Source organism: Podarcis bocagei (assembly GCF_964188305.1).
Source record: "Podarcis bocagei genome assembly, chromosome: 9".
Lineage (NCBI taxonomy): Eukaryota > Metazoa > Chordata > Lepidosauria > Squamata > Lacertidae > Podarcis > Podarcis bocagei.
The window spans coordinates 25,759,721-25,787,075 of record NC_138134.1 but is presented as its reverse complement, the minus strand read 5'-3'; the positions used below and the strand labels follow the sequence as shown (position 1 = coordinate 25,787,075).

General features: G+C 42.1%; 1 protein-coding gene across 5 annotated transcripts; it reads left to right on the top strand.

Moving 5' to 3' along the window:
- The first annotated feature begins 295 nt into the window (after positions 1 to 295).
- On the top strand, positions 296 to 26,305 carry SPATA18 (spermatogenesis associated 18). 5 transcript variants are annotated; one of them, XM_081208927.1, is made up of 14 exons: positions 296 to 414; positions 952 to 1,044; positions 3,705 to 3,810; positions 3,927 to 4,027; positions 5,002 to 5,120; positions 7,324 to 7,419; positions 10,280 to 10,414; positions 11,267 to 11,504; positions 12,765 to 12,923; positions 13,718 to 13,893; positions 15,589 to 15,712; positions 17,414 to 17,512; positions 21,182 to 21,227; positions 22,182 to 26,305. In XM_081208927.1, exons 2-14 carry the CDS (start codon positions 958 to 960, stop codon positions 22,187 to 22,189), a joined length of 1,494 nt encoding a protein of 497 aa, XP_081065053.1. In that variant the 5' UTR covers positions 296 to 414; positions 952 to 957; the 3' UTR covers positions 22,190 to 26,305. The 5 variants fall into 5 exon arrangements, with proteins under 5 accessions (XP_081065053.1, XP_081065056.1, XP_081065052.1 ...); XM_081208930.1 differs by lacking the exon at positions 17,414 to 17,512; XM_081208926.1 differs by lacking the exon at positions 22,182 to 26,305 and having other exon boundaries at positions 21,182 to 21,305.
- Positions 26,306 to 27,355: the final 1,050 nt, after the last annotated feature.

The window sequence follows — 27,355 nt, the reverse complement described above, 5'->3', positions numbered from 1 at the left end:
ACCTGCTTTCTTGCACGCATGGAGATTCCCAAGAGACGGGACAGTCCTTGGAGGGAGGGGTCGTGGGCGTGGTCTCTTTCCCAGTGGCGGAGTTATATTGGTCTTTTAAATGCCCATTACGCAAAGCCATAGCTGTCAACGTTTCCCTTTTTTAAGGGAAATTCCCTTATTCCGAATAGGATTCCTCGCAAGAAAAGGGAAAAGTTGACAGCTATGCGCAAAGCCCTCGCGGGGTTGATTTCTTCCCCCATTATTATTATTTTAAATTGCATCTCCGGTGAGCGTAATAAAGGCCGTTTTGTGGCCTCGCTGTGCCTCACACGCGAGTTGCAAGCTTGGCGAGAGGTGGCCGGCAAGCCAAGAAGAGAAGAGGCGGCCGCAGAGACGAAGACCATGTGGGGGGTTTCCTGATGCGTAAGGAAACCCCCCTCGAACTCGGGCCATTTGATTTAGCGGAGGGAGACCCACACAAACACGCGCGCTCCTTTTCCTAGGCTTTCCCCTCTTGGCTTCCAGCAGAGACCCAGCGGGATCATTTCCCTCGGCTCCTCGAGTTCAGACCCGGAGGACCGGGAGGGCAGGGCCGAGGAGGGAGGTGGGGTTCTCGGCGTTGCTACAACCAAAAGGCTCCCTTCGCGCAGCCGCCGCGTCCCTGGCACCCGAGCAAAGCAAACGTCAGTTTGTTTAACAATCGCCGAGTATAAAATGCTCCAATCATAGAGGAGACTCGCGGAGGGGGGAAATAAGGCTGAGGTCAGCGCAAAGCCAACAAGCAGCAGCGGATCTCCCTTCGCCGATCTTCCCACCTTTGATACTCTAGGGCAGCTAAAAAGAAAATACCCGGGAAGCAGGCACGTCGATGCTAGCTGTTTTGTAGGAAGGGAAGCCTCTTTCCCCCAAAGCTTCTAGATCCATCCTCCATTCATCCCTGATCTCTCTCACCTTTGAAAGGGAGCCATGGCTGATAGCCTGAGAAGACTGATCAACAACGAGACCTGCAGGATTTTACAGGAGAAGTTGGAGAACTGGTATAAAGATTATCACGTGAGTGTGCGCGAACGCGTGTTTTGGAAATCGGCGCCCTGACTAATAACGATGAGGAGGCAGCTAGATGCATCTGCGATGTTGTCCCCTTTGAATCTATACCTGGCAAAATATTAACTCATCTTCCCACCCACCCACCCACCCCGCCCTTGCTAAAACCGGAGCTGGCGAGGTGGAAACTGCAGGAAACGGCGTGGTCGTTTCAGAAACTAACCTTAACTACAATGATATGAACATCTTTAGGAAACATGGAGACGATTAGCATTGCAACCAAACGCAGCTTTGTGAGTTTGAGCTTGTTGCGCGGAGAGGTCTCTTTATGGCGGGAGATTAGGGCAGAGCTGGTGGTGTGTTGGAAACCTCCAGCCATTTCCCGGGAAAGTAGTAACTAAGGACGCCGGTTTTCAGCGCCAAGCAGACACTGTTGTGGTTGCCATGGTTATAGAACGCCACGATACTCTACCCGGGAAACGTAGTAAGAACAGCAATGATTTGCAGCGAGGGATTGCTCAAGTCTCTTTCCCTCCTCCTCCTCCTCTGCTGAGCTGTGATTGAGTCTTTTGATTCGGTTACACTTAATCACTGCTCCCCCTCGCCCAAACACGTTATTTTTCCTTTACACATTTAACACCCTTAACTGTTTGTTTTAAGATTGGAACTACGGAACTTCTCTACATTTAATTTTTAATGCTCCTATTACCTCCAAGCAGCTCAGGCCAGCGTAAATGGCGATTCCCATTTTATCCTGACAACAACCCTGTGAGATAGGTCAAACTGAGGAACAGCAACTTCCCACGGTCACCCAGTGGATTTAATAGCTGAGATTTGAACCCTGATCTTTCCAGGCAAAGGCTGGAACTAAAATGATAGTGGTCCACATGCAGCCGTTGCCAAAAACAGCAGCCCAGTACTGGTTCTCCCTGTAACTTCAATTTACATCACCATGCTGCATTTCCCTGCTTTCTCACCAGTAGAAACCAATGATTATTACCAGCACCTTCCAGCCTACATTCCTCTACTGGCTCTTTCTCCTCCAACTTCTGTGTCCACATTTTGTGTTCCAGAGTAGTGGCTTTTGGACGCATGATGTTTCCAGCACAGTGTTTGACTTTATATATGTTGGATCTAACAGGAGTTTCTGGGATGGTTTGCCTGTGCATGTATGCCACCTGATTACCATGGATGGCAGACAGCAGAATATGTGAACTGGTTCAAGGGAAAAAAGCATTGTGCTATATGATGTGATATTTCAGTTCTGTTTCTGGTGGTGTACCCATGGCGGTCTGTTTACATATGCAGATTATCACCTGATGCCATAAGTCATGAAGGAACTAGCATGTGTGTGTGAATAAAGGCTGGCATAAGATTGTATAGATCACATGCTTTCCAAAAGCTATCAATCAATGCAAAATGCTGCACCTGGTAAGATTTTCAACCAAAACACAAACATGCCTGGCAGTAGGACTTTTTCTATTGTACTACACATGAATTAGAAAAATTAAATGTAAGTATATAAAATAAGGTTTAAACTATGAACAGCTTCCTCTGCTAAGCATCTGTGTGGCATATTAAGTAAGTGTACATTCAGACCAGTTTTTCCCCCTTCCACTGTGGTCACTTCAAACCGTAACCCCTGAGCTGTGGTGGCTAATGCTATTATTCCTTGAGTTCTCATGCAAGACGTGGTAGTTCAGTAAAGGAGTCAAAAACCATCCCATGATTTGTCTGGGCAGAAGTGTGTTTAGAGTTTCTTTCAAAAAAAAATATTGGCTGCAACAAGACAGCTCTGAACTTGATTTTATTCTTGAGAGAAGTCACACTAGAAGTAAAGTGAGCATGAATGTCCACGTTAGGCATGGACATTTGCAGGGGTAAAGCATGTTAGTATAGATCTGTAGGCACATAGCAAAGGTGCTAAGAATTCTCTGTTACAGAAAAAGGTTTCTGTGCTGTCCTGAGTGCCACATCCAGATCTAAACCGAATGTGATCTTCACTGTGATTGACAATCAAACAGGAATAGTACGTAGAAATACTGGGGTTGTGGTGGGGTTCATAGCTGTCAACTTTTCCCTTTTTTAAAGGGAAATTCCCTTATTCCGAATAGGATTCCTAGCAAGAAAAGGGGAAAGTTGACAGCTATGGTGGGGAGCGACAACCCATCTGTGTGCAGAGTCAAAGATGACTTCGAATTCCATTTTAGCAGTACAAGCCGTGTGTCACTAGTTTTTTTCTTGATTCTGTGGTTGGAGATCTCTATATCATGGAATTACAGTTCCCAGGGTAGTGCTGTTCAGCTGGTATTGTAGATGTGCCCCATATCTTTTCCTTAGTAAAGCAAGGAATAAAGCAAAGAATATTACAGCTTGCTGGGAATTACTCTTAGGATTCCAGTGATAGACTGTGGCCACAGATATGATACATTCTGGAGGTTACTTCTTTGTTCTAATTGAAATGCTCTTTACTTTCTGCTGTGGGATTTAATATTCCATGACATTTTGGCCTCTGATCTATTGGTTAGTATGCAATATTATTATCTTCTTGATCACAGGGAATGCGATGCATTATAGCTTTTATTGAACTGAGTTCCGTTGGTGGAAGGAATAATGAAGGTGCAATATATTGGCAGAATTGGAGTAACCAAAGTAATTCTAATTTTCAGATTAACTCATGTGATCAGAATCTGACCCGATGCTGTGAAATCATGGAACTGAACTCCATGATTCAGGGGCAGCTCTTCACAATCCTGAATAAAACAAGCCAAGAAGGTGAGCTCTGCATGTATGGTTTATGTGCATATATTTATTACAGGTGATGGTTAGCTTGTGCCCAGATATTTATCAATATTTATTGCCCTTCCTTTCTCTTTTGCTCATTGACCCAGGTGGGCATTATGCCGGTGTGGATACAATAAAGTCTCGTCTGTTGCCGTGGCTGGGCACTTGTTTTTCTAGCCACACTTGTGGAAGCTCTTCTCACTTGCAGGTACAATAAACTTGTAATTTCCCCCCTTTTTTTCTAGAATGGGTAAACCATAAGATAGAAAGGCTTTGGTTCCAGTCTTGCGCTTATCTCTTTCTTTCCCTTGAGAAGAGGGGCTGAGTTGATGTTCATGCTTCAAATGAAGGATTATGTTTTAGAGATATACTGTATATCCAGATTTCTTGTGATAAACGCCACATTCAAAGCAGATAAGACGTTGTGTTACAATAGATTGGATGCAGATATGCACCCATAGGAAGGTGGAAGGTGACTTTCCAGTAATGCATTACTGTTACTTTTCTAATCTATAGCTGCTTTGTGGAAGTCTTCCATAGTTGAGAACTGTGGCTGTTTTATATTTTTGTATAATGGAAATATTAGCCTAATAATATTTATACCCCACTCATCTGGCTGGGTTTCCCCAGCCACTCTGGGTGGCTCCCAACCGAATAAAAAAGTGATAAAACATGAAACATTAAAAACTTCCCTAAACAGGGCTGCCTTCAGGTGTCTTGTAAAAGTCAAGTAGTTGTTGATTTCCTTGACATCTGATGGGAGGGCATTCCACAGGGCAGGTGCCACTACTGAGAAGGCCCTCTGCCTGCTTCACTGCAACTTTACTTCTCGCAGTGAAGGAACCACCAGAAGGCCTTCGGAGCTGGACCTCAGTGTCCGGACTGAACGATGGGGTTGGAGATCAGGCATGCTTCGGAGGTGAAATTTCTTATTGGTTGAGGGGCTTGTCTCCACATTCAAGTAGACTTTGCTGTGTAACAAACATTGTTGGTAGAAGTTAATTTCTCCCGAGGCTTGTGTTTCCTTTTACTGAATAAAATGCAAGGACTTTATTTAAAATCAGTTTAAGATATATGGAAGATATATCACAATATTTCTGAAACATTAACAGAACTCCCTGCCCGCCCCCAGACATACATTCATTTCTAGCTTTTACACACTGTATTTCTACTTCACTGTAGGAATCACGTGAAAAAGACAGATGGATGAAGGAATTGGCCTGCACCCGGGACCAGGAAATACATCAGCTGGAGAAAGAGCTGAGCAGCACTCGTTTACAGCTCAGTTTTGTACAACAAGAGTAGGACAATTAACTATTTTCCATTCATACATTTTTTGTGCACTAAGGTGTCGAACTATAAGGATAAGTAGAATTGCAGTTTTGTGGCTGTAGTGAAAGCCTTTTAAGCCACCACATGGTGGTGAAAAGCTGCTGCTGCTGCTGCTGCTGCTGCTGCTGCTGCTGCTAATAATAATAATAATAATAATAATAATAATAATAATATCCACAATGACATTTCCAACCCACCTTTTCCTAACTGGACTTTGTTAATTGCATCTTTATCTAAGTACAGTAGTACCTTGGTTCACGAACGCCTTGCGACTTGAATGTTTTGACTCCCGAATACCGCAAACCCAGAAGTGAGCGTTCCGGTTTGCGAACGTTCTTTGAAACCCAAACATCTGATGGAGCTTCTGTGGCTTCCGATTGGCTGCAGGAGCTTCCTGCAGTCAATCAGAAGTCGCGCCTTGGTTTCCAAACATTTTTGAAGTTGAATGGACTTCCGGAATGGATTCTGTTCGACTTCTGAGGTACCACTGTAATGGCTGTGATGATTCCACAGATGTAGAATAGAAGCATGCCTGTAAACTGCTTATGTGGGTGGACCACATGAACTTATAAAGCATACTGGACCCCCCCAACAGTTCACATTTATAGGGTAATTCAACCAGTCCAGTCCCCTTCTGTCAATGCAGCTCAGAAGGTTGTTTCTGGGTCCAGGATCAGTTGGTGCTACGTGGACAGGTTCCTGTTTTTGGCGCAGAAGTTTCCCAGAGGAAAGGGTACTTCTTTATTTTTTGTACTTCCAGTTACAAGCTATAATGTTGACTCAAGAGCTTGAATAGTATTGTGTGAGCATGCCTTAGATCAAAAGACATACGACCAAGTCTTTTACTTCATAATATACCAGTAATGTGCTCTTCAGTGACATTTTAGCTAATCTCGGGTGAATAACACAATATATCTGTTATACGTTTATAGCATTCTTTTTTAAAAGCTGAATGGAATTCGCTTCTTTCACAACACTGGAAATGAGTCCCCTAAAGCTTATTTTCACTGTTGCAGCCAGTCAGTTTCTGAAAGTTCATCTATATAGACAGCTTTTCAGTTTAATCTATTGACACACATTCAGAATGAACTTCAATATAGGGAGTGAAATTGCAGTTGCTTTTAGATGTGTAATCTGTTTCTTGATAGTGTGACGTGTTCAGATCAATTACTTCAACAACCTTTGTTGTATCTCTGTCCTTTCACCTTTGTTCTAATAATCATGCACGGTGCTTTTTTTCTTAAAAAAATGTTTAGGGGTACTCTCGTTTTCCTACTCATATTGAAATACTGCCCCTCCATGAGGTCAAACTTAGATTCAGAAAATGTTTAGGAGTATGCATCCCCCTGGGAAAAAGCACTGATCACACACAAAACAACAACAATGGTTTATCACGGCTGTGTGAAAGAATTGGTTCCCTTTCTCTATACAGCCTGTGTATGAAAGAAGACATGAGGAATTGATACAGAGATAATCTATTGAATTGGGATTTGAGGAGGGAGTGTGTATATGATTGTTTTTGTGTGTGTGTGGACAGCAGAATGAATAAGCAGTGTTGTTAGATGGTGTTTGCCAATCTGTGAGAAGATTTAATGATCAATTCATATCCTAGGATGAATCCAGAGCCTATGCTTTGCTCTGTATAGTTGGTCAAATGTTCACTTTCCAGCCATGTCCAGTTAAAGGATCTTGGGGATCAAACCTGGGGAAGATTGCTCCTGGAGTCAATGGGCCAATGGCGTAAGACAGGTTCAAATGCTGGTTTTTGAGAGAAGTGACCTGAAATACATGCTTGCAGCAGGTGTACAAATTTTGCTTTTGTAAGCAAAATTCGTGTAAGTAGGCCTATAAAGGATTTGGCTTTCGCAGTTTATGTTTGGCTGCCCCATCTGCCTATGCCATTCATAAATGCTTGTATATGTTTTGAACTTTGAAATAGGGTACTAGGCATAAAAAATTGCCCTGAGTTTGGAATTGGTGTTTGTTGATGTTTAATGCTGCAGTTGTTATAGCTGATGTGCTTTTATGTTGAAGGACTGGCTCTGCAGTGTACTTGTTTTTCCAAATGCAAATACCCTTCTAAGATTTTATTTCCTGTTTCGTTGAATGTGTTAGCAGAATTTGTGCCATTTGTATTAAAGGCGTATCTCTGGGTGTTGATTTCTCTTGCAGTTTAGCAGAAGCCCAGGTGGCTCTTGAAGACACAAAGGCCAAATCCGCCACCACTCTTTTGGCAGCAGAGGATGAAATTGTTCAGCTAAAAGCAGAGTAAGGAAAACTCGGTGGTTGGCAAAGTTGGTTTTGGATTATGTTTGTGTGGTTGGTCATAGTGGTTGCATTTGTAACATCACAGCAATGGATTGCTGTGAAATGAACATGGCTTGTTGTTGCATCTGAAGAAGGAATAAGCCACAGTTTACTTAAACAAGCCGGCTTTGTAACCCAAGATTTGAAGCTGGCTTGTTTTGAAACTTACTGTAGTTAGCAAAAAACAGCAAAGCTGCGTTTGGATGAAGTAATAAGCCAAATTCAATGGAAACTGAAAGAGTGGGGGGGAAAGGCTTCCAAATTCTTCCTCCTGGCTGTGCAGGAGAAAGACCATGGGAGCCCAGGGCTCGCTCAGGCTTGTTGCGACTTGTGCATGTTGTGCTAAATCATGGTTTAGTGGGATGTGCAAACACAGCCATTGTGTAATGTTGATTCCCACTGCCCCATTTTCTGTTGCTCTAGGCCAGGGGTTTCCCAAACGTGGGTCTCCAGCTGCTTTTGGACATCATCCCTAGCTAGCAGGACCAGTGGTAAGGGGTGGTGGGAATTGTAGTCCAAAAACAGCTGAAGAACTGAGATTGCTTTAGGCAAATGCTGATGAATCTTCCTCCCAGTACCAATCTCTGATAAGAAGAGCTTTGGTTATAATGTGAGCAAAATATAATCATGTGTGACTGGCTATTTTTAGTTGGTTTACAGTAAGGGGGCTAACTTGTTGCCCTCTGGAAATCACTGGACCCCAACTTCCATCAGCCCTGGCCTTCTTGGCCAGTTGTCAGGGATTATGGGACTTACAACAACATTTGGAGGGCCACAGGTTAGCCACGTGTGGTTAACAATATATGTTGACACTGCAACTTTCAATTTGTTGAGCTGCCATAGTTTTTCCCATTGAATATTGGCCATAACTTCTCAGTACAAATCTGCAATTCTCTGAATTCTTCTTAAACTATTTCATGGGTGGTGTAGATGTGCCCCCACGGTCTTTAAGCACATCAAGCATTTATACATAGTTTCCTCTGGTTTTCAGCATATCTTTGCCTGGCAAATTGCAGCTTAGGCACATCTTTTATATTTGCAGTAATCTGTGTAGAGAAAACTCAAGCCTATGATGCATTTTGTTTCTGTTCTTCCTGAAGCATGAATGTCCCCATCTAAGAAATCTGAGGCAGTTTGAGGTCAGATGCATGACTCTTTGGTTGTGGTGCCAATGTGCGTAGAAAATCAATTAGCCATGCCTTGTGTACTGTGAATGGTTTGGGTCTTGTTACTCCTCAAATCCAAATGAAAGTCTGTTCAAGTTACTTTCATTGATGATCTTAAATTAGCTTATCTAAGCTATGTCGCTAGATTCTTCCTGACAAACACACGACACTGTTCTTGTGATTTAGGTGAGCCTGTTTTTCTATAATTATAACTTGTTGAAAATGTTGCCTGTTCTCTAATATCAGTCTTCAGAGTTGGTTTCCCCCTTTACAGGGGAGACATCAAGTGTAGAATACAGTGGTACCTCGGGTTAAGTACTTAATTCGTTCCGGAGGTCTGTACTTAACCTGAAACTGTTCTTAACCTGAAGCACCACTTTAGCTAATGGGGGCCTCCTGCTGCCGCCGCACCGCCGGAGCACAATTTCTGTTCTTATCCTGAAGCAAAGTTCTTAACCTGAAGCACTATTTCTGGGTTAGCAGAGTCTGTAACCTGAAGTGTATGTAACCCGAGGTACCACTGTAATTGAATGATGATAGATCATGTGATATAAATGTATTACATTTGTACATATGCAGCACATGTTTTTGCCATACACTGACTACACAAAATGTATAACTTTGTGTTTTGATATTTGTGTGTGTGTGTGTGTGTGTGTGTGTTTGAAAGCTGTCTCTTGCTAAAGGATTATTTATTTGCTTTATTTTTTAAAAGCCTGCCCTTCATAAATATATTGCCATAAAAAGTTAAAAATACAATATCATAAAATAAGATCACACAAGCTCAGATTATTGGTGATCACCCAGTCCCCCCGCTGCACCCAGACAACAGTCCCGCTTGTGCACAGCCTCCCCTGACTCCAGTGGCGTAGCGTGGGTTGTTGGCACCCGGGGCAAGGCAAGTAATTTGCGCCCCCTAACCCTTACCCCCAGATGTTGCGCCCGGTGCGGCTGGCCCCCCTGCACCCCCCACACTACGCCACTGCCTGACTCAGATGTTATGGAGAAGTAGAGCTGTGTGTCATCGGCATGTTGATGACACTTTGTCTTAGAATTAGTGCATACAGTGGCTTCCCATAGGTGTTAAACAGCATTGGGGGCAAGGTTATTCCTTGTGAGACACCACAGCACAAAGATCATGGAGCTGAAACACAGTCTTCCAGTGCTACTATCTGAGTATGACCTTCTAGGTAGGAATGGAACCATTGTAAAACAGTGCCCTAAATACCCATCACCCAGAGCTGGTCCAGAAGGATGCCATGGTCTCTGGTATCAAACCCCAAAGAGAGATTGAGAAGCAGAAGGAGGCAGGATGAGGAGGTTCTTGGCTTGTAACATATATATCCTAAGCAACTATACTACATAATTACCGGTACATCCCTAAACCTATTTTTGTGGCATTACAACTTGAAAAGTGATTTGAGAAATTTCGCGTTGCTTTTGGTGGGCAAAAATGGTTGGTTTATATCTAAAATGTACATACGACAAACTTCATTTTGCACTCCCCTTGCTGCATAGTGATCACTCTGAAATTCTTCATGGTTTTATAAGCTCTTTCAAATAGATTACTTGGTATAGTTTAAAAGCAGGATATTGATTGCTGTGTAGAAACACCTATTTTGATCGGAATTATTTTTTGTGTGTATGTGCTAAAGGCTAAAGGCTTCTCGGGTAAAAGAAGAGTGTGCTTTGAAAAATCTGGACCGGATGAGTGATTATGAGCAGCAGCTTCAAACACTGAAGGATGAGATTGCCATCCTTGGTGCTCAAAAATCTCTTCTCCAAAACAGGTAAGGGTTCTCATCTGATTTAAGTAGCCACTAAAACCTGTGGGTGCTAACCAACAGAGTAGTACCATTTGCACAAGGAAATGAACTTCCCTCCCTCTCCTCATGCACCTTCTGTGCGCCTTCTAAATCTGTTTTTGGGGTTTCCCCCAGCCCTCCAGAGCAAATTTGGGGAGGGCATGGGCCCCTTGGGGAGAGAAGGAAGAGGACAAGTTCCATGTGTGAAAAGAACTGCTTTGTTGTCTATCGTTCTATTATGGTTTGGCTCCAGAGATGCTACGCTTCAAGTTATCTAAGGGGGACTTTCGATATCTCAACTCTAATGATGAAACTGAAAGAAATTGTAGCTCAGAGCAGTGGATTATTTCATGATGATGGCATCAGTTTACACAATGCTTTATAGAGTAACGTAAGCAAAGAAAAATACAGGTCTCTCTCCAGGCAAAACAACAATAATCTTTAATGAATAAACTGGTTTTGAAAGTTCTCTTTCTTTAAATTCTGCTTCTTGAGATAATAGGCTAAACCAGAGACGCAGAACCTATGGCCCTCTAGTTATTGCTGGGCTACAACCTCCCTTATCCCTGACCATAGGCCATGCTTTCTGGGGCTAATGGGAGAGGCCCACAGGTTCCTTACCCTTGGTCTAGAACAGCCTTTCTCAACCTGTGGGTCCCCAGATGTTGTTGAACTACAACTCCCATCACCCCTAGCTAGCAAGGCCAGAGCTCAGGGATGATGGGAGTTGTAGTCCAACAACATCTGGGGACCCACAGGTTGAGAACCGCTGGTCTAGAACATACATTTGTAAGGATAAAGATCTTCCATTAATGCGATTTTTCAATTTTGTTACAGACTTGCACTAAGCCGATCTCCTTCCCCGAGATCTATCCGAAGCAGATCACCTAGTCCGCTTCCCAAGAGAAGTTCCTCACCTGGACGAGCAAGACTTACAAACGCCTCCCGACATGCTCGCCTTGTGGAACGCTTTAGTGACATTTATGCTCAGGAGCGCTTGGATGCTCAAAGCCTCCTGAGAAGTTATGTCGACGATCTGGAGATGGTTCAGAGAATAATCTATACTGCAGTTGTGGTAGGAAGTGTAACAATATTTCTTTTCAGAATCACTCACTCACATAACCTAGCAGTAGACAAACCTTATTCTTACATCAGCTGGAGTCGACAACAATCAGCTGGCAATCCTAAACACACTTAACCTGGGAGTGAGCTCTGTTTAACTCGCTGCAGTCTGAGCAGACATATACAGGGTTTCACTGTCGGTTCATTAGCTTCTCTTTCATTGCTGGAGTTTCTGGCGCCTGGTCTCACTGCTGAAATGGAAAGTTATTGTAAACCTCTAATATGGCAAGCAGTCTCATTTTAAAAACTTGTACTGGCATAGAGGAGCTTAGGACTGAATGGGATCACATTTGAAAATAAAACAGAGTGGAATTGTAGCTCAAGGCTGGTAGAATGCTTGCACCTACACTCTTACAAACTGGTTTTAAAAAGCTTTCTTTATAGCCATATCAGAGAAGTTGACCAACCAACTCTGGGTTCTCAGAGGGGAAGCAGACCCAACTCACTTTGTGGCTGTCTGTGGGTTTTTTTTGTAATTTATTTAAGAACCCAACAGACACATGGATAGCAAATTCCATCCAAATATGATTTTGTCTGGTGCTGTTTTTGATTTTAGGAGTTTTTGATCTGCTGCTTATGCCTTGTCTTGGAATATTGCTGAATTGCCTCTTTTGTACAAGTTCCTTTCATATTTTTTATATATTTCATCTCCTTACCTGACCATGTTCGGTCTTCTTTCTTTCTTCTTTGAAGTGGTAGAATACTTTGTTAGTTTTGCTATAGATTTTATTTTTTTTAAGACCCCTGGAGCGGAAGTGATAAGTTGCCATCACGGAAGGATATGGTGGCATAACTTTGTGTTGCAAGGACTCAGAGGCTATTATTGGATGTCCAGATGCAAGCTTTGTAGCTGGAGCTGGAGCAGGGTTACTTTATAAGATGAATTATCGCATTGAGGAGCACTTACTCTCCCTGTGAAGTTAGGATTCAGAAAATTTACTGCATTGGCCCGAATATAAGCCTCACTTTTTTCCAAATTCCAACCGTGAAAAGTTAAAGTGTGGCTTATATTCGCAACCTTACACCACCAGCAAAGCAGAGCGGCCCCCCCCCCAAGGAAACAGCCCGGGTATTGTCTTTTTTCCTTTTTTAACCCCCTTCAATTTTAAAGGTGCGGCTTATTTGCGGGTGCGGCTTATATTCAGGCCAATACGGCAAATGGCCTCTGTTTTCTTGGGCTTTTAGATGTAACTAACTATTTTATCATTTGCAGGAGTCTTTCCGTGCCGCAAAGTTGGCCTTCAGGCAGTTCAAAATGCGTGTCCGAAAGACCCTGTCCCTAAGTTACTCAGGGCCTGAATCGCTTGAAGACATGGTCATGGACTACATTGTTCGCCAGGAGGATCTGTATGATGTTCAAGCCAGCGTCTGCGTAAGTCTGTGAGAACATTCTATCCCTTTGCCCATGATATGACTATTTTCCACCTTCCCATTTCGACTCTCTGGCACCCTATCTGCATAACCTAGCAATTCTAAAATATAGACACACTTTTACTCTCGCAAGATTGAATGTATTGCCCTCAGCTGTACTTGAGGAACTATTCCAACAGATTCCACACAAAAAACGCTTATGTCCCTGTGGAGATGGCAGTACCAAATCGGTGGTGCATGTCCTTCTGGCTTGCACTCTTTATAGAGACTTGAGGAATGAGGTTATCACCTCTTTTATTGTCCATTCTGGGTCGCCCAGCCACTGCCACAGTGTCCTTTCTCTTGGCAGATCAAGATGAGCAGATGACAGCAAAGGTTGCAAGGTTTTTAGCTGGGGCAATCAGTATAAGATCCACTGTTTGACTATTGATTCAAAACCCTAAAATGTATTTTATATAACAGACTTTTTATTTCTATTCTTTGTATATCGTATTGTTGTTTTATTGCTATGGCCAATGGCTGATGCAAATAAAGATTCATTCATTCAAAACATTCTATCCTACCAATGCTCTGCTTAGGTTAATGAAACTTGAGAAATGTGTAGATGATACCTTCCTGCCCCCCTGCTCCCAAGAAACCACCACTGAACACCATGTACATATGACAACTTGCATGAGTAGGGCAATTGACACTTTGGATACATTAATTGTATTCTCTCTCGCTTACAAAAATTTCCGTCAGTTCAGTTTTGTGCGTTTTCTAGAAAATGAACCGTTTCTGTCCCTTTCCTTTCAGGAGGTCATTCGTGCAATGAATATCAACCCAAAAATTTCCTTCCCACCGGAAACCGATTTTATCATGATCAGCGGCTTAATACGTGAGTTGTGTCGCGTCGCCTTTTCAATGCAGACTTTGGATCCTCCCCTTGACATTTCTTTTGGTACGGATGGAGAACTTTTCAGCGAGTACAAGTGAGTGGAATGAAAGTATGGGGTCTTGTGTTTCCAGTGGGGGAAATAAAGTGTGCCAAAGTCATGGCAGCGTCTAAGGATAGAAGAAGAGCCTGCGGGATCAGCCCAGTGACCCATCGACTTGCACATCCTGTTCTCACAGTGGCCAGACAGATCCCTATGGGAAACCCCTAAACATTTTGAAAAGTAATTGTGATGATCAGATTAGATTTGTAGGGTTGCAGGAAGCTTTGTAAGGGGAATAATTTGAATTATTGCACTATTGGATGAAAAGGAAGGTGTTAGTTAAGATAATTAAAGGCAATATGAATGTAAGAAATGCAGAAGAAATCATAAAAATGGGAGATCATCAGAGGTGCTGATTGACGTCCAAAAGATTGTATAAGATGTGAAATTTTGTGGAATGTATGACAATGTAAAAAAAGTGTATATATATATAAAGAAGAAATATGCTTTTGGTTTCCAAAAGCATATTCAAAGCTTACTGCCTCCAATCATATGTCAATTCTGTTTGCACATGCTGAATTAGAGCTAATTTTAATAATAATAATAGTAATAATAATAATTAATAACTTTATTATTTACATCCCACCCATCTGGTTGGGTTTCCCTAGCCACTCTGGGTGGCTTACAGCATATATAAAAACATAGTAGGACATCAGACCTTAAAAACTTCCCGCGGCAGGGCTGCCTTCAGGTGTCTTCTAAAAGTTGTGCAGCTCTTTATCTCCTTGACATCTGAAGGGAAGGCGATCCACAGGGAGGGCACCACTACCAAGAAGGCCTTTTGCCTGGTTATTGTGAATGTTATTTAATACAGTCATACCTTGGAAGTCAAACAGCTTAGTTCCCGAACATTTTGGCTCCTGGACGTTGCAAACCTGGAAGTGAGTGTTCCAGTTTTTGAACTATTTTTGGAAGTCGAATGTCCAGCGGGGCTTCCGATTGGCTGCAGGAGCTTCCTGCAGCCAATGAGAAGCTGCTCTGTGGTTTCCGAACGTCTTGGAAGTCGAACGGACTTCAGGAATGGATTCTGTTTGAATTCCAAGGTATGACTGTAGTTATAATAAGTAATTAGAAACTTGGCAAGGTGCATTCTATTGTTAGTCACTTTGTACACATATGATCAGAAGTGGCCTGTGCCACATTGTGTACGTACATTGCTGCTCAGGACCACAATGCCTCAAGGACCGCCTCTCTCCATACAAACTGACCCAGACCCTGAGATCATCATCTGAGGCCCTTCTTCATGGGTCTCCTCTGCAAGAGGTCTGGAGGGTGGCAACATGAGAATGGGACAGGCCTTTTCTGCAGTGGCTCCCTGTTTGTGGAATGTCAGCTCTTTTCTGTGAACCTCTCAGAGACCTCCAGGTATAGGCTAGTACTGTATATAAATTCAATAAATAGTAATAATAATAAAATTACATATCCTTAGGTACCAGGAAAAAAACATTTCTCTATAACCAGGCCTTCGGCTGATGTAACATTTTATGGCCTTTTAAATGTTTTTGTGGGAGGGGGTGTTATTATTTTTGTTTTATTGTGTATTCACCTGATTTTTAAAAAAAGTTAATTGGGATAGCTCCATGTGCCCTTGTTCTGAATTACTTGAAAGAAGATGGAATAAAGTAACTGCAAGAGGAGCATGTGGACTGCTAACTCTGTTGTAAGCTAAACCTCTTTGTACCTCACCAGATATCGTCGCAGCTACGACTCTGAATTTACAGCTCCCTTGGTGGCCTATCATGTATGGCCTGCTCTTATGGAAGAAGATACTGTCCTGGTGAAAGGAGAGGCAGTCACAAGAAGAGGCGCTGTGGTAAGTATTCTTCATTACTCTGGTTAAGATTTAAACTGATAGACTTGGATCCTAAGTTGCTTCCCAGTAATGAGGTGGTGATTACTGCCAACTCCTCTTTCATCTACAGGCCCCTGCGACATATCCCAAGCCATTCCCAAAGGCCTCTGACCTCCAGGAGTAGATTTGGGGCAAGGCACAGGGCTCTGTAGAGGGGAGAGGGAGGCTGAAAAAGCCCTGCTCTGTGAACATAGCTTTGCTTTATTTACAGAAGCAAAGTTTGGGTCCAGGTCATAGATTCCATCCCAGAAATGTCTGAATGAAGCAATTCACAAACTGGCTGGTATTCTGGAGCACCAGCTCCTTCTCATGAGTAGTATTCTTGCCCCTATGCAACACCCTTCTGTGTGGTGGACAGAAGGGCGAATCCATGAGCAGAGATCTGTTTCTGTTTGCTAATCTGTCCCACCGAGTTTGGCTGATTTATGTTGGAGACGTCTTTATTTATTTAAGGCATTTGAGGCATTTATATACCACCTAGTTACAGTCGTACCTTGGAAGTCGAACAGAATCCGTTCCGGAATCTATTCGACTTTCAAATCATTCGGAAACCAAAGCACGGCTTCTGATTGGCTGCAGGAAGCTCCTGCAGCCTATCGGAAGCCTCGTTGGACGTTCAGGTTCCAAAGAATGTTCGCAAAGTGGAACACTCACTTCTGGGTTTGCAGCGTTCAGGAGCCAAAACCCCCGAGTACCAAGGTGTTCAGGATCCAAGGTATGACTATATTTGCATTTCTAGTTGTGTACATAAAAAACATCCACAGAAAGCAAGGAGGGGGCCTGATTAATGTCAGTTGGGATAGAGTTCCACAGGCTTGGAGCCTCTATACCAAACACATTGTTTCTAGTAGTTACAAGCCGTGCATCTAAGCTGTGGAGGACCATTAGCAGAGCCTCCCTCAAAGATCTGAGTGATTGGGCTGGGGTATAAGGTAGTCTCTAAGATATCCTGCAACTTGTAAGTTAATACAAGAACCGTGAACCTTACCCATTAACATATGGGCAACCTATGGCCCTCCGGCTGTTAATTGAACTCCCAGCACCCATCAACCCAGCATGTTGTGAATTACACCAACAGTGGTTTAGATTATGACACTGACATTGATAGGTTTCTTATTAGTCAGTCCCTTTCATGACTGAGCTGAGAATATGCTTGGAGCAGTTATCAAGAAGTAGTCCCTTCCACCAATGTAGGCTGTTATACTATGCTTTGCACAACCTGTAGTTCCAGTGGCGTTTCCAGGAGGAGCTGAGATTCCAAAGGGGCTTGTGTATGGGACAACTCCCAAGAATATAATTTATTTCTACCACGCCCATCTGGCTGGGTTTCCCCAGCCTCTCTGGGCAGCTCCCAACAAAATATTAAAAATACAATAAAGCACCAAACATTAAAAACTTCCCTAAACAGGGCTTCCTTCAGATATCTTCTAAAAGTCAGATAGTTGTTTATTCCTTGACATCTGATGGGAGGACATTCCACAGGGTGGGTGCCACTACTGAGAAGGCCCTCTGCCCGCACATGAGGCTTTAACTGGGAAGCACGTTAGAGTCATGCGAATCCAGCCTATTCTTTCGGAGAGCAGCCTTCCTCTCACATAATGTAACCACAGTGACTGCTGCTTGCTTAATATACCTTTTCTCATATTCTATATTTTGTTTCAGTGGTCTCAAAGGGGTAGAAGCAGAAGCCGCAGCCGAAGCCGCAGCCGCAGCTGTAGCTTGAGGCCCCTCTCTCCTAGTGCAGGCCACTCCCGACATTTGGTAAAGTAGAATAGCCTGATCAACGTAATAATCCAAGATAAAAACAAAGCCAGTGGTAAATGAGAGGTATTGCAAAAAGGAAAGGGGGCTGAGGAGGGGGCGCTTATGCCTCTTTGTAATTTGAGCATTGAATGATGAGGGCAGGTTCAGCATGGTAAAAGCTTGGAGATTTACTTGTGAAGGAGGGGAGTATAGACAGATGTGTTTACCAATCTATACAGGATGGGCACAAGCCTATCCCTTAACATCTGTCTGTGAATGCATGAGAATATCTTTTTGGACTAGGTGGTGACTCAGTTTCGGGTATATTTGGAGGAAACTAGACCAATTTCAGTCCAATTTCAAGCATGGTCATAGTACCAAATCTGCCTTGTTTATTCTGGCTGATGACATGTGTCTGGAAAGAGAGAGGGGAGTACAGGCCTTTATGTTCTCCTTTATCTTTCTATGGCTTTTGATATCATTGGACCAGTATCCTTTTGCAGCACCACTGGGAGGTGTGGTTTGTGGGAGGTACTGTATTACAGTGGTCCCACACCTTCTTTTTGGGGCTGTTTCCATAAAATAATTATGGAGGCCCATTTTTTGGTGCCATGGGAGTAGCCCTGTGGGGTTCCATGTTGCTCCCCACATCATTTCACATCTGTTTGAAACAGATGGGGGTTGACATCGTGAGTGAGGTTTCCTCAATATGTGAGTGATGCCCAGCTCTGTCTCTCCATTCCACCTGTAATCAGGAAATGTGGTTCAGTTGCTAGACTGGTCCTGGGATGCTTGCATGGCCTGGATGTGAGCCAATGAAATGAAACTGAATCCTGATAAGAAAGTTCTGAGTTCTTAGGTCCAAGGGATGGGGAGATTTCTTGTTCCAGGCAGGGTTTCACTCTTCTGGAAGAAGCAGATAACATAGCTTGGGATTGCTACTGGATTCAACATTGCACAGGTATCCTCAGTGGTTAGGAGTGCTTATTTCCAGTTATGGCTGGTTCACTAGCTTTTGGATACAGATTAATTGGTCACTGTACTCCATGCTCTGGTGACCTCCAGACTAGATGTTTTAACAGAGCTGCAATAGTTACCTGTTTGTTTCCAGGCCCAATTCAAGCTGCTCTCATTAGTGACTTAAGACTAAAATATCTGAAAGGCCACCCCCTTTCCTACAGATCCTCTCAGGTGTTACTTTGGAAGAGGGGGTCCTTTTGGTAGTTCTGCCCTCAAAGGTTCAGGTGGGTGAGGGCATTCTCTGTGGCAGCCCCTATGCTGTGGAATTCTCTCCCCACAGAAGGTCATCTGAAACCATCATTGTATAGCTTTTGTCATCTGCTGAAGATGCATATTTTGTCAGGATTCCAGCCGCAGTCAGAGGTAAACTGGCCTCAGTCCAGGCATTCAGCTGGGATCCTTGTTGACCTTCCCGTCTGCGTCTCCCGGCAGGCAAGGTCGTAAATCGGCGATCCTCCTCAAAAGTGAGGAGAACACACCCTCCTCCTTCTCTCCCTCCCTGCACTCCCCAGGGAGGGGAAGAAAGACAGACAGGAGTCCTTTTTACATGTCTTTTATTCCTGTCGTTCAGCAGTACAGAGAAACGTGTCTGTACCCTCCAGACTCCGGCAGTAGAGTCACTGCTCCACCCCTGTACTTCCAGCACAGGTCAGATGACAGTCTGAGCTAACATCCGGTGCTCAGTACAGAGAATGGACTGCCCCTTTTTCCCACCAGTACAGTTCCAGACCACAACATCCTGTTTTGCTCTCCAGCCACCTGCAGCTGGCTTTTGCATTGCTGCTTTTTCCTGACATATTTTTGCTGTGGTTTTTGGCAGATGAGAGAGAGATTTTTAGGACCCACCCTATTCTTCTAGTTGCAAATTGTTTTAACTGATTTTATTATTGCGTTGTAATATTCTTGTAACTTGTTCTGGCACCATCTAGTGAAGGGCGGGTAAGAAAAGTAAGAAAATAAATAAGTAAAAGATCAGCATTCGTGAATTAATCCATGAATAAAAACACTGGGTGTGTTCACAGCATGTGTTTCGACCTCATGGCTGTTTAGGTTAATGGATTTGCCATTCTGTAATTTACCATTGATGTTGTGCATACTATATGCACATATGAAATAGGGAGCCCTCTATTTCTTCAGAAGCTTCTCAGTACTCTCTGAATTAAATTTTAACAGTATACAGTATGTATAAATAGCGCACTGCTAAATCCTTGTGACTCAATCACCGCTATTAACAGGCTGAATGTACTTGTCTGTGGCGATGAAGGCACAATGTGAGGGAATAAAAAATGGATATTCTTCAGCAACGTTAATCTATGGCCTGGTTTAACCAGTCATATCCTGGTTTAATAAACCAGAATATGTACAATCTCTGTGCACCCGCCCATAACCTCTTTACCCCTTTGTTCCCACAAGTGGGGGAATTAACTGGAAAGCTGCAATTAGCCATCATTTTTTCTTATGTGTGAACTGGGATCTATGGTTATTGACTTCCAAACAATCCAGGATTCACATGCCATCTTCTTTAAATCATGGCTTCATATCCTGGTTTGTTTGGAAGCCATTATCCATAATTCCTAATCTATACATAACAGGAAGTTATGCTTATCTTCCTGGGTTGTTTTCCTGCTTCAGTAAAGGGAGGAGCAAATGAGTTATATACAGGTTTGTGGACCTTGTAGATATCCCATCTTCTTAAGTAATAAAGCCACATTAGCACGGAACCCAAAAACAAACCAGTTCAGCAGGATTCAAGCCGATTTGTTGTTCTCCTTAATTTGTAAATTGGATTACCTCTCATTTTAAGTAATGTTAATCTGGTCATTTCTCTTACTATATATGAGTTGTCATTTATTTAATCTGTGTTCCTCCCTTCACTTTTTCCATGGCAGGCTTGGCATGAAAGTGAGCACAGCTAAGCCTCTCTTCCCCACCCCTTTTGTCTCCTTTTGTGGTGAGGCAAGGACAGCAGGAAAAGCTAGCATGTTTACTTACAATAAAAAAATTCCTTCCAGTAGCACCTTAAAGACCAACTAAGTTAGTTCTTGGTATGAGCTTTCGTGTGCATGCACACTTCTTCAGATATCAGATATTTTTATTTTTATTTTGACTATGGCAGACCAACATGGCTACCTATCTGTAACTGGAACCATGGAATGTTTACTTACAGTTCAGGTTTCCCTTGTGAGACCCAGGCCTGAAGGCTGCTTCTTAGTTTTTGGCCTGCAAGCCAAAATAAGGGACCATATAAGGGGAATATTGGTTGTTACACGTATCATAAAGTGAAGGAGAATTGCACAAAATTTTAAGTAAGTGGAGGCCATTTTTGAGTCTTGCCCAATTCAAAAATGGCCTCCATGCCATCTTTGAAGCTGCTGCTCGTAATCCCTCATCCGGTCCAGATTTTTCAAAGCACACTCTTCTTTTACCCGAGTAATGTTGATCTGGGAAAGAACTGCAGCATGTATAGAGATTTTCTCCTCCTTCAATGTGACCAAACAGGTCCCAGATTACCCTTCAAACGTGGGAAGGAGCCACACTGCAGTATAAGAAGAGTCTAAGTTCCCCAGTGGTAATAGCTGTATTTAGCTTCTACAACATAATGCCTTTTTAGAATGAGTTGGGAGGAATCAGACTATGTTAATTTTTCCTGTTTTGTGTGTCTTTTAGCGATCCCGAAGCCGCAGCTCTTCCCCATTAAGGAGCGGAAGCCCAAGTAAGTGGGCCTGTGCAGAACTTAGACGATCATGGCTTTGAAATGCTTGAGCAATCAAGTAAAGAGATAATGTAACAATCTGCAGGGTGTTCTTTTACATATATACATATATATAAAAAACAGAACACATTGGTCTTCATTTATGGGATTTTCATTTTTTTGTTGATGTTGTAGACGGACTTCTGGTCTTTGTTTATATAATTCACATTTCATCCAAATTGTCCCAAACCATGACGTCTTCTTCGTATTTGTTGTAATTATACAAAATCTCTGGTGGTGTCTTTTAGAGCTGCCTTTCTGGAGACTAATCTCTCAAAGCCGCAATCCAGCACAGATCTAAACACAGACCTAAACAACACTTAATATCATACTTAATATAATTGGCTCAACCTCTAGGATAAAAGCCAGTTCCATTGCCATTACTACTGCTGCTAGCCCTTTGATTGATCACAGATTAACCCAAAGTGCTTGTGTTCATGCACACACCATGTGTACATAGATGTAGAGAGGAGCCAATCCACATTCATAGGCCTGCTAGGGTTGGGTAAATTTCTCCACCCCGAAACAGTTTTTCTTTACTGTTGTCTGCCAGATTGACAACAATGGGGTGGAGGGAGAGGGAAATATGTATGCTTGGGGTCCAATCACATTCCATAGCTGTGTTGGGGAAGCAAGGGAGCTTTTAATCCAGCAGATACAAGGCTCTCCCAACACAATCTGTTTGCTGCTAATCGCTCTAGGCCTGCAGGGTTTTTTGTGTGCGCATCTGGATTTCTGGGGTGGACATGCTTGCCCTGTTGGCCGAGCTGCCGCCCTCAAAGAGAGGGTGTTATTGGATCAACTTACACAAAGAATGTCTGGATTGCCAATACAGTCCTATCTTGAAGTCCTTCGATTGCAGAAGTTTACCCCCCAAAAAAGTTACATACTGAAATATGTATTTTTCTCCAATAGGAATTTAGGTTAACTGGATATGATTTTTTGATTCTGTACATCTGGATCAATCTGCTTCTGTGGTGCCGCTTCCAGTTCCGAGAGTACCTCAAACCTCACTTAAAATAATGTGAACAGCAGCTTTGAATCACTCCAAAAGGGGAGTGAATGGGGACTGGTGATTATTAGTATGGGTGGTTTTGTTTTTTGTGTTGGTTTTTTTGTAACCCTTTTCTGAAGGGAATGAATGCAACAAATCTGATTAAAACTTGCATAGGCGTTTTAAAAAAAATTGTTTGATTTTTAAAACTTGTTTACACCATTCTTCTAGCAACGCTTTCAAGAAAATAGTTACTGTCACAAGGAGTGCAGTGCCAAGATCATCTTTATCTCACAATGATACACTTAGCAAGACTGTTAAGTATTCAGTACTATGATACATTGAGATACACTTGAGATACAGTACCTGGTGCTTATTTAGGGCTCAGCTGATGTGAAGTTAAGGTCATCAAAGTCCCAGAAAAATCAATGGGATGTAGACATGCTGGGTCATGTCAATAAAAGCTGTTGGGACAAAGCACAGTCATAAAAGCATAAAATCTGGTTAAAGTGTTTGATTTTGAAATTGCAGAAAAAATAACATTTGTATTTTGAAGATTATATTCCGGCTGCTCTGTTGTCCAGTTGTAACATTTGGTGCTGATAGCAGTGTTTTTCTTCCAAGAGATTGAGTGTTTTTCTCTTCTATACCCCAAGTGGAACACAATAACTGTTTGAGTCCTTGTCCTTTTACATGTAGCTCAGGTCTGCATGGGTCAGAACATTATTCTAATGAGACCAGTCTCTTATTTCTGACCCCGGACATGGTGCTTGAGCAAAATTGTGGAATTTCCTTTTGTTACTACAAAACAAAATGAGTTTTGCATGGTTTTCTTCACTGAAATTATTTTGCCCTCTGGAAATAAAATTATTTAGTCCTCTGGTTTCCATAGGGAGTGTAGGCCTTCCCAGTTTAATGTACTTTGTAATTTTGCTGAGTAGTGCAAAGTTTACAGCAATGTTGCAAATCACGCATTGCCTGCTTCAAATAAGTGATGGTCCTGTAGACCAACTGAAATTCCACCACTGCTTTACATGACCTGGGCAGACCTTTGAAGCTCTCTATCCAATAAATCTCATTGAAGAAATGAACTGGCAACCAGTCTAAGTGTAAGAAGCACTCGCCCTTGATTATGGCAATGTAAACATTGAAATTTTTACACCAAGATAAATTTAATAGAGAGTTGCAATCATGTTGTATGATATATGTCAGGCATAGGCAAACTTGGCCCTCCACATGTTTTGAGACTACAGTTCCCATCATCCCTGACCACTGGTCCTGTTAGCCAGGGATGATGGGAGTTGTAGTCCCAAAACCTCTGGAAGGCTGAGTTTGCCTATGCCTGATATGTGTTTCGAAGCACTTGTTTGCTTATTCACATATTTTTGACACTTAAATTAGAAAACCTGGGGGAGCTACCCCCCCCCCCAAAAAAACCCCACTTTATAAAGGATACTGGATTGGTTCAGACCTGTTTCATTACCATAAGGAGACAATCAAAAGCTCCCACTCCTAGCTTTAAGCTCACCATTGTTCTACACCTGAATGTGGAGAACCGTGGTTCAGTTAAAGCAGGCATCCCCAAACTCGGCCCTCCAGCTGTTTTGGGACTACAACTCCCATCATCCCTAGCTAACAGGACCAGTGGTCAGGGATAATGGGAAGTGTATGGTGTAAGAACAAGCCAGGATCTCAAATGGTGATTTCATAGTGTCCTGTTCTCACTAATCATGGCTAAGCAAGCCACAGTTTCCAAATTTGAATGTGTCAGGGAACTGTGGTTTGTTTAACACTGGAAGCAGAAACTTCCTGCCTTCTTCTGTAGCATATAAAAGGGGGAGCCGGGGGGAAGCATGCAGACCCAAGATTTGTCAGTTTTTTCATGTAGCAAAAAACACTGTTTCCCATTCTACCTGAACTTGACCTTGGTATAAAGTGAAGCTCATCTACATACCAAGGCCAATGCATAGCAGTGTGAATTTTTATTATGTTTCTATCTGAGCTCTGTAAAGAGAATATACTATCTTTCATCACATATCCAAGTGATTAGATTAAAGGAACTCTAACAAACAATTCAATAGCATATACATGAAGGATGGTATTCCAAACATTATACCAAGACATCCAATCAAAATTCTGTTCCAGGTGTTAGTAGGGCATTGTACCTGACGCAGGTTCATAATGTTTACTAAAATAATCATTAGGCAGTGGAAATGAATATGATAAGCATTGCTAATGCTGTGTGATTTTCCAATACAGTGTTATTTGTGATCGGTGATAATGCTGTTACATTGAGCTACACTCAGAGCAGATGTATGCTCTGCCCAAGCTTATGGAGAATGCAAGAGACGTAAATTTGCTCCTCATGCATACCAATGATTTTGCGTGTGATATGTCGTGGGAAGGTATATAAAAAATGAAAGATTAAATAGACGCAGTACATTAGAGCTTTCAAAACTAGTGTGGGTGTGTATCTGAAGCAATTTTTCACTTCTCCTGGATTAAATGAGGACACATTCAGATTTTACATTCCTGGTTCCTTCCAGGTGGCCGATACCCCACCAATTATCTAGAGATTCTCCATACAAATGCATAAAATCAATGTTCAGCGCTGATCTGAATATGCTCTGTTTTGTGGCCATTCCCACAATAAGGAGTATGACGTTAGGTCCCCTTATTCATTCCATTGTGCTTTTTGGTAGGCAACCTGTGGTGAATGAGCTTCCTTCCCATGCAAACTTCACCAAGCAGTTTGGAACAGGCAACATTTGCATGTGAATATTGCTCTCCCTGAGCACAGCTCCTTATTAGGATGTTACCAAAGAAGCATGGAAAGAAGCCATAGGAAAGTGGCTCCCAGATTTCTGTGGTACTAATGTATGGAATGGCCTTGTCAGAGATTAGGTTTGAAATGAATAATGGGTCATGTATAACCATGTACAGTGATACCTTGGTTCTCAAACTTAATCCGTTCTGGAAGTCCGTTCCAAAACCAAAGTGTTCCAAAACCAAGGCGCACTTTCCCATAAAAAGTAATGCAAAACAAATTAATCCATTCCTGACTTTTAAAAGCATCCCCTAAAACAGCAATTTAACATGAATTTTACTATCTAACGAAACCATTGATCCATAAAATGAAAGCAATAATCAATGTACTGTACTATAAAATAAATAAGACAGTATTCTAGCTGAACTGGGTTCCACACAGTAACAAACACAAATTAATCGAAAAAGCCTCAAAAACAAAAACACACAAAAAATAGCAAAAACAAAAGCGCCAAACTTAATCAGTTCCGGAAGTCCATTTGACTTCTGAAATGTTCAAAAACCAAGGCACAGCTTCTAATTGGTGCAGGTGCCCTGGAAACAATAGCCGACAGCCGCATCAGATGTTCAGCTTCCAAAAAACATTCGAAAACTGGAACACTTCTGGGTTTTTGGAGTTTGAGAACCAAAGCGTTTGAGAACCAAGGCATTTGAGAACCAAGGTACCACTGTAGTAAAATGGCTAAGTGTCAACCCAGAGATCATGCCTGTATTTTTAAAAACCTGGAACAGCCATGAAGATCTTTGGGTGACCATGGGCAAGTCACCAACTCTCAGTCTGGCAGTGTAGTTTCCTAGCTGGTTAGGAAAATTATACATACACTTAATAATAGACATCCATTAATTTGGACCTACTGATCTGAAGATGCCATCACATCAGTCATATTTTAGAAGACTTTTAAATATCTTTCAGAACCACATTGCTGTAAAGTCAGAAATAATCTTGTTTGTCTATTTGCATTTTTTGGTGATCTTTTTATATGTTATATATTTTGAATTGCTGTTTAACTGCAGAATTTTTTTCTTAATTTGTGTTCATATATGAATTCCACTGGAAAACCAGTATTTTGTAGCAAATATCTTACCATACATCATTTGAATACAGTGCTGATGCTGTATGTTTACATTGTACCATGTTTCATGAACTATCATGTGGATAAGGTGCCTGTACAATGTTTTATAATCAAACGATGCTGCAATAAAAGTTTTCAAATATGTAGTGGGACAATACTGAAATAAATTATGAACAGTTAGGGATGAATGGACATGTACTTGACTTTTGAGAATGCATCATTTGTTGAAGATTAAGTTGTATTGGAGGAAATATGATTTAGAATTGTGAGTTATACGGATTGATAAAGGAAAATTAATTCTGCTTGATTAATTGGGAAAATAGTCAAGTGAATGTTTAAACAGGAATTGAACATGCACAGCTGATGGAAATAAGAATTGATGGGAAAGTATTAGAAATTAAGAAAAGGTATTTTACTGTAAGCAGTGAAGGAGGGAGGGAATAGAAGCATTTTGAAGAGGGGCAGAAAGTCAATTTTTAAATTTGCGTTACATCTGTATTAATTTGTTGTTACTTTGTTTAAAATTAGGAAAGCTAATAAAAATTAATTGGGGGAAAGGGGGGGGAGAAATAACATTTCCCACTAGATGGCACTCTTGTTTAACACATCAATAAAATGAACTTTCCAACCAATATATATCCATGTTCAGCTCCCAAAATGTCAGAGGCTAGTAAAACGTTTTTAGATAAAAGTCATAAATGTCAGAGGTTTAAGTGGCTGCAGTCCCATGCCACACACAGATACTGTTCTAACCACAGTGAAATAAAGGAAAATTAGCTCAGGATTGGCCACTAAAGGGTAAGGCTTTGCAGTGTTTTCAAATGGAAGTAGTGTTGGTGGTAAGGAAAAATAGGTATAAAGGGAGAATTCCTGGATGCCAAGGTCCAGGTTTGGGACAAGTGCTCTTTGGTGAGAATCCCAGCAGAGATTTAAAAATATGACCTTGTGAGTTCCAAAACTCCCCTCTTCTCCCAGCATAGGAAAAGACCACTTTTGGTAAGTTAAAAATGGATTTACAAACTCTCCAAATCTCAGATTTATGTGCTTTTCCATACATCAGTCAGAAAACACAACAGTAAAACTTGGCTTTGTTACAGTGGTGGAAGTTTGGGAATTATTGGTTCAGGAGTACGAGAAAGGCTTGTAAGAGCCACGGGGTCTGAGCTTTGAGCAACCAGCTCAGACCTCTTTTCATG

Excerpts from the sequence above, each read along its gene's own strand:
- SPATA18 (XM_081208926.1), top strand. The coding sequence starts at position 958 with ATGGCTGATAGCCTGAGAAGACTGATCAACAACGAGACCTGCAGGATT. Across the intron at positions 3,811-3,926 it reads GAATAAAACAAGCCAAGAAG|GTGGGCATTATGCCGGTGTG; the intron begins GTGAGCTCTGCA and ends TCATTGACCCAG. Across the intron at positions 11,505-12,764 it reads TAATCTATACTGCAGTTGTG|GAGTCTTTCCGTGCCGCAAA; the intron begins GTAGGAAGTGTA and ends TATCATTTGCAG.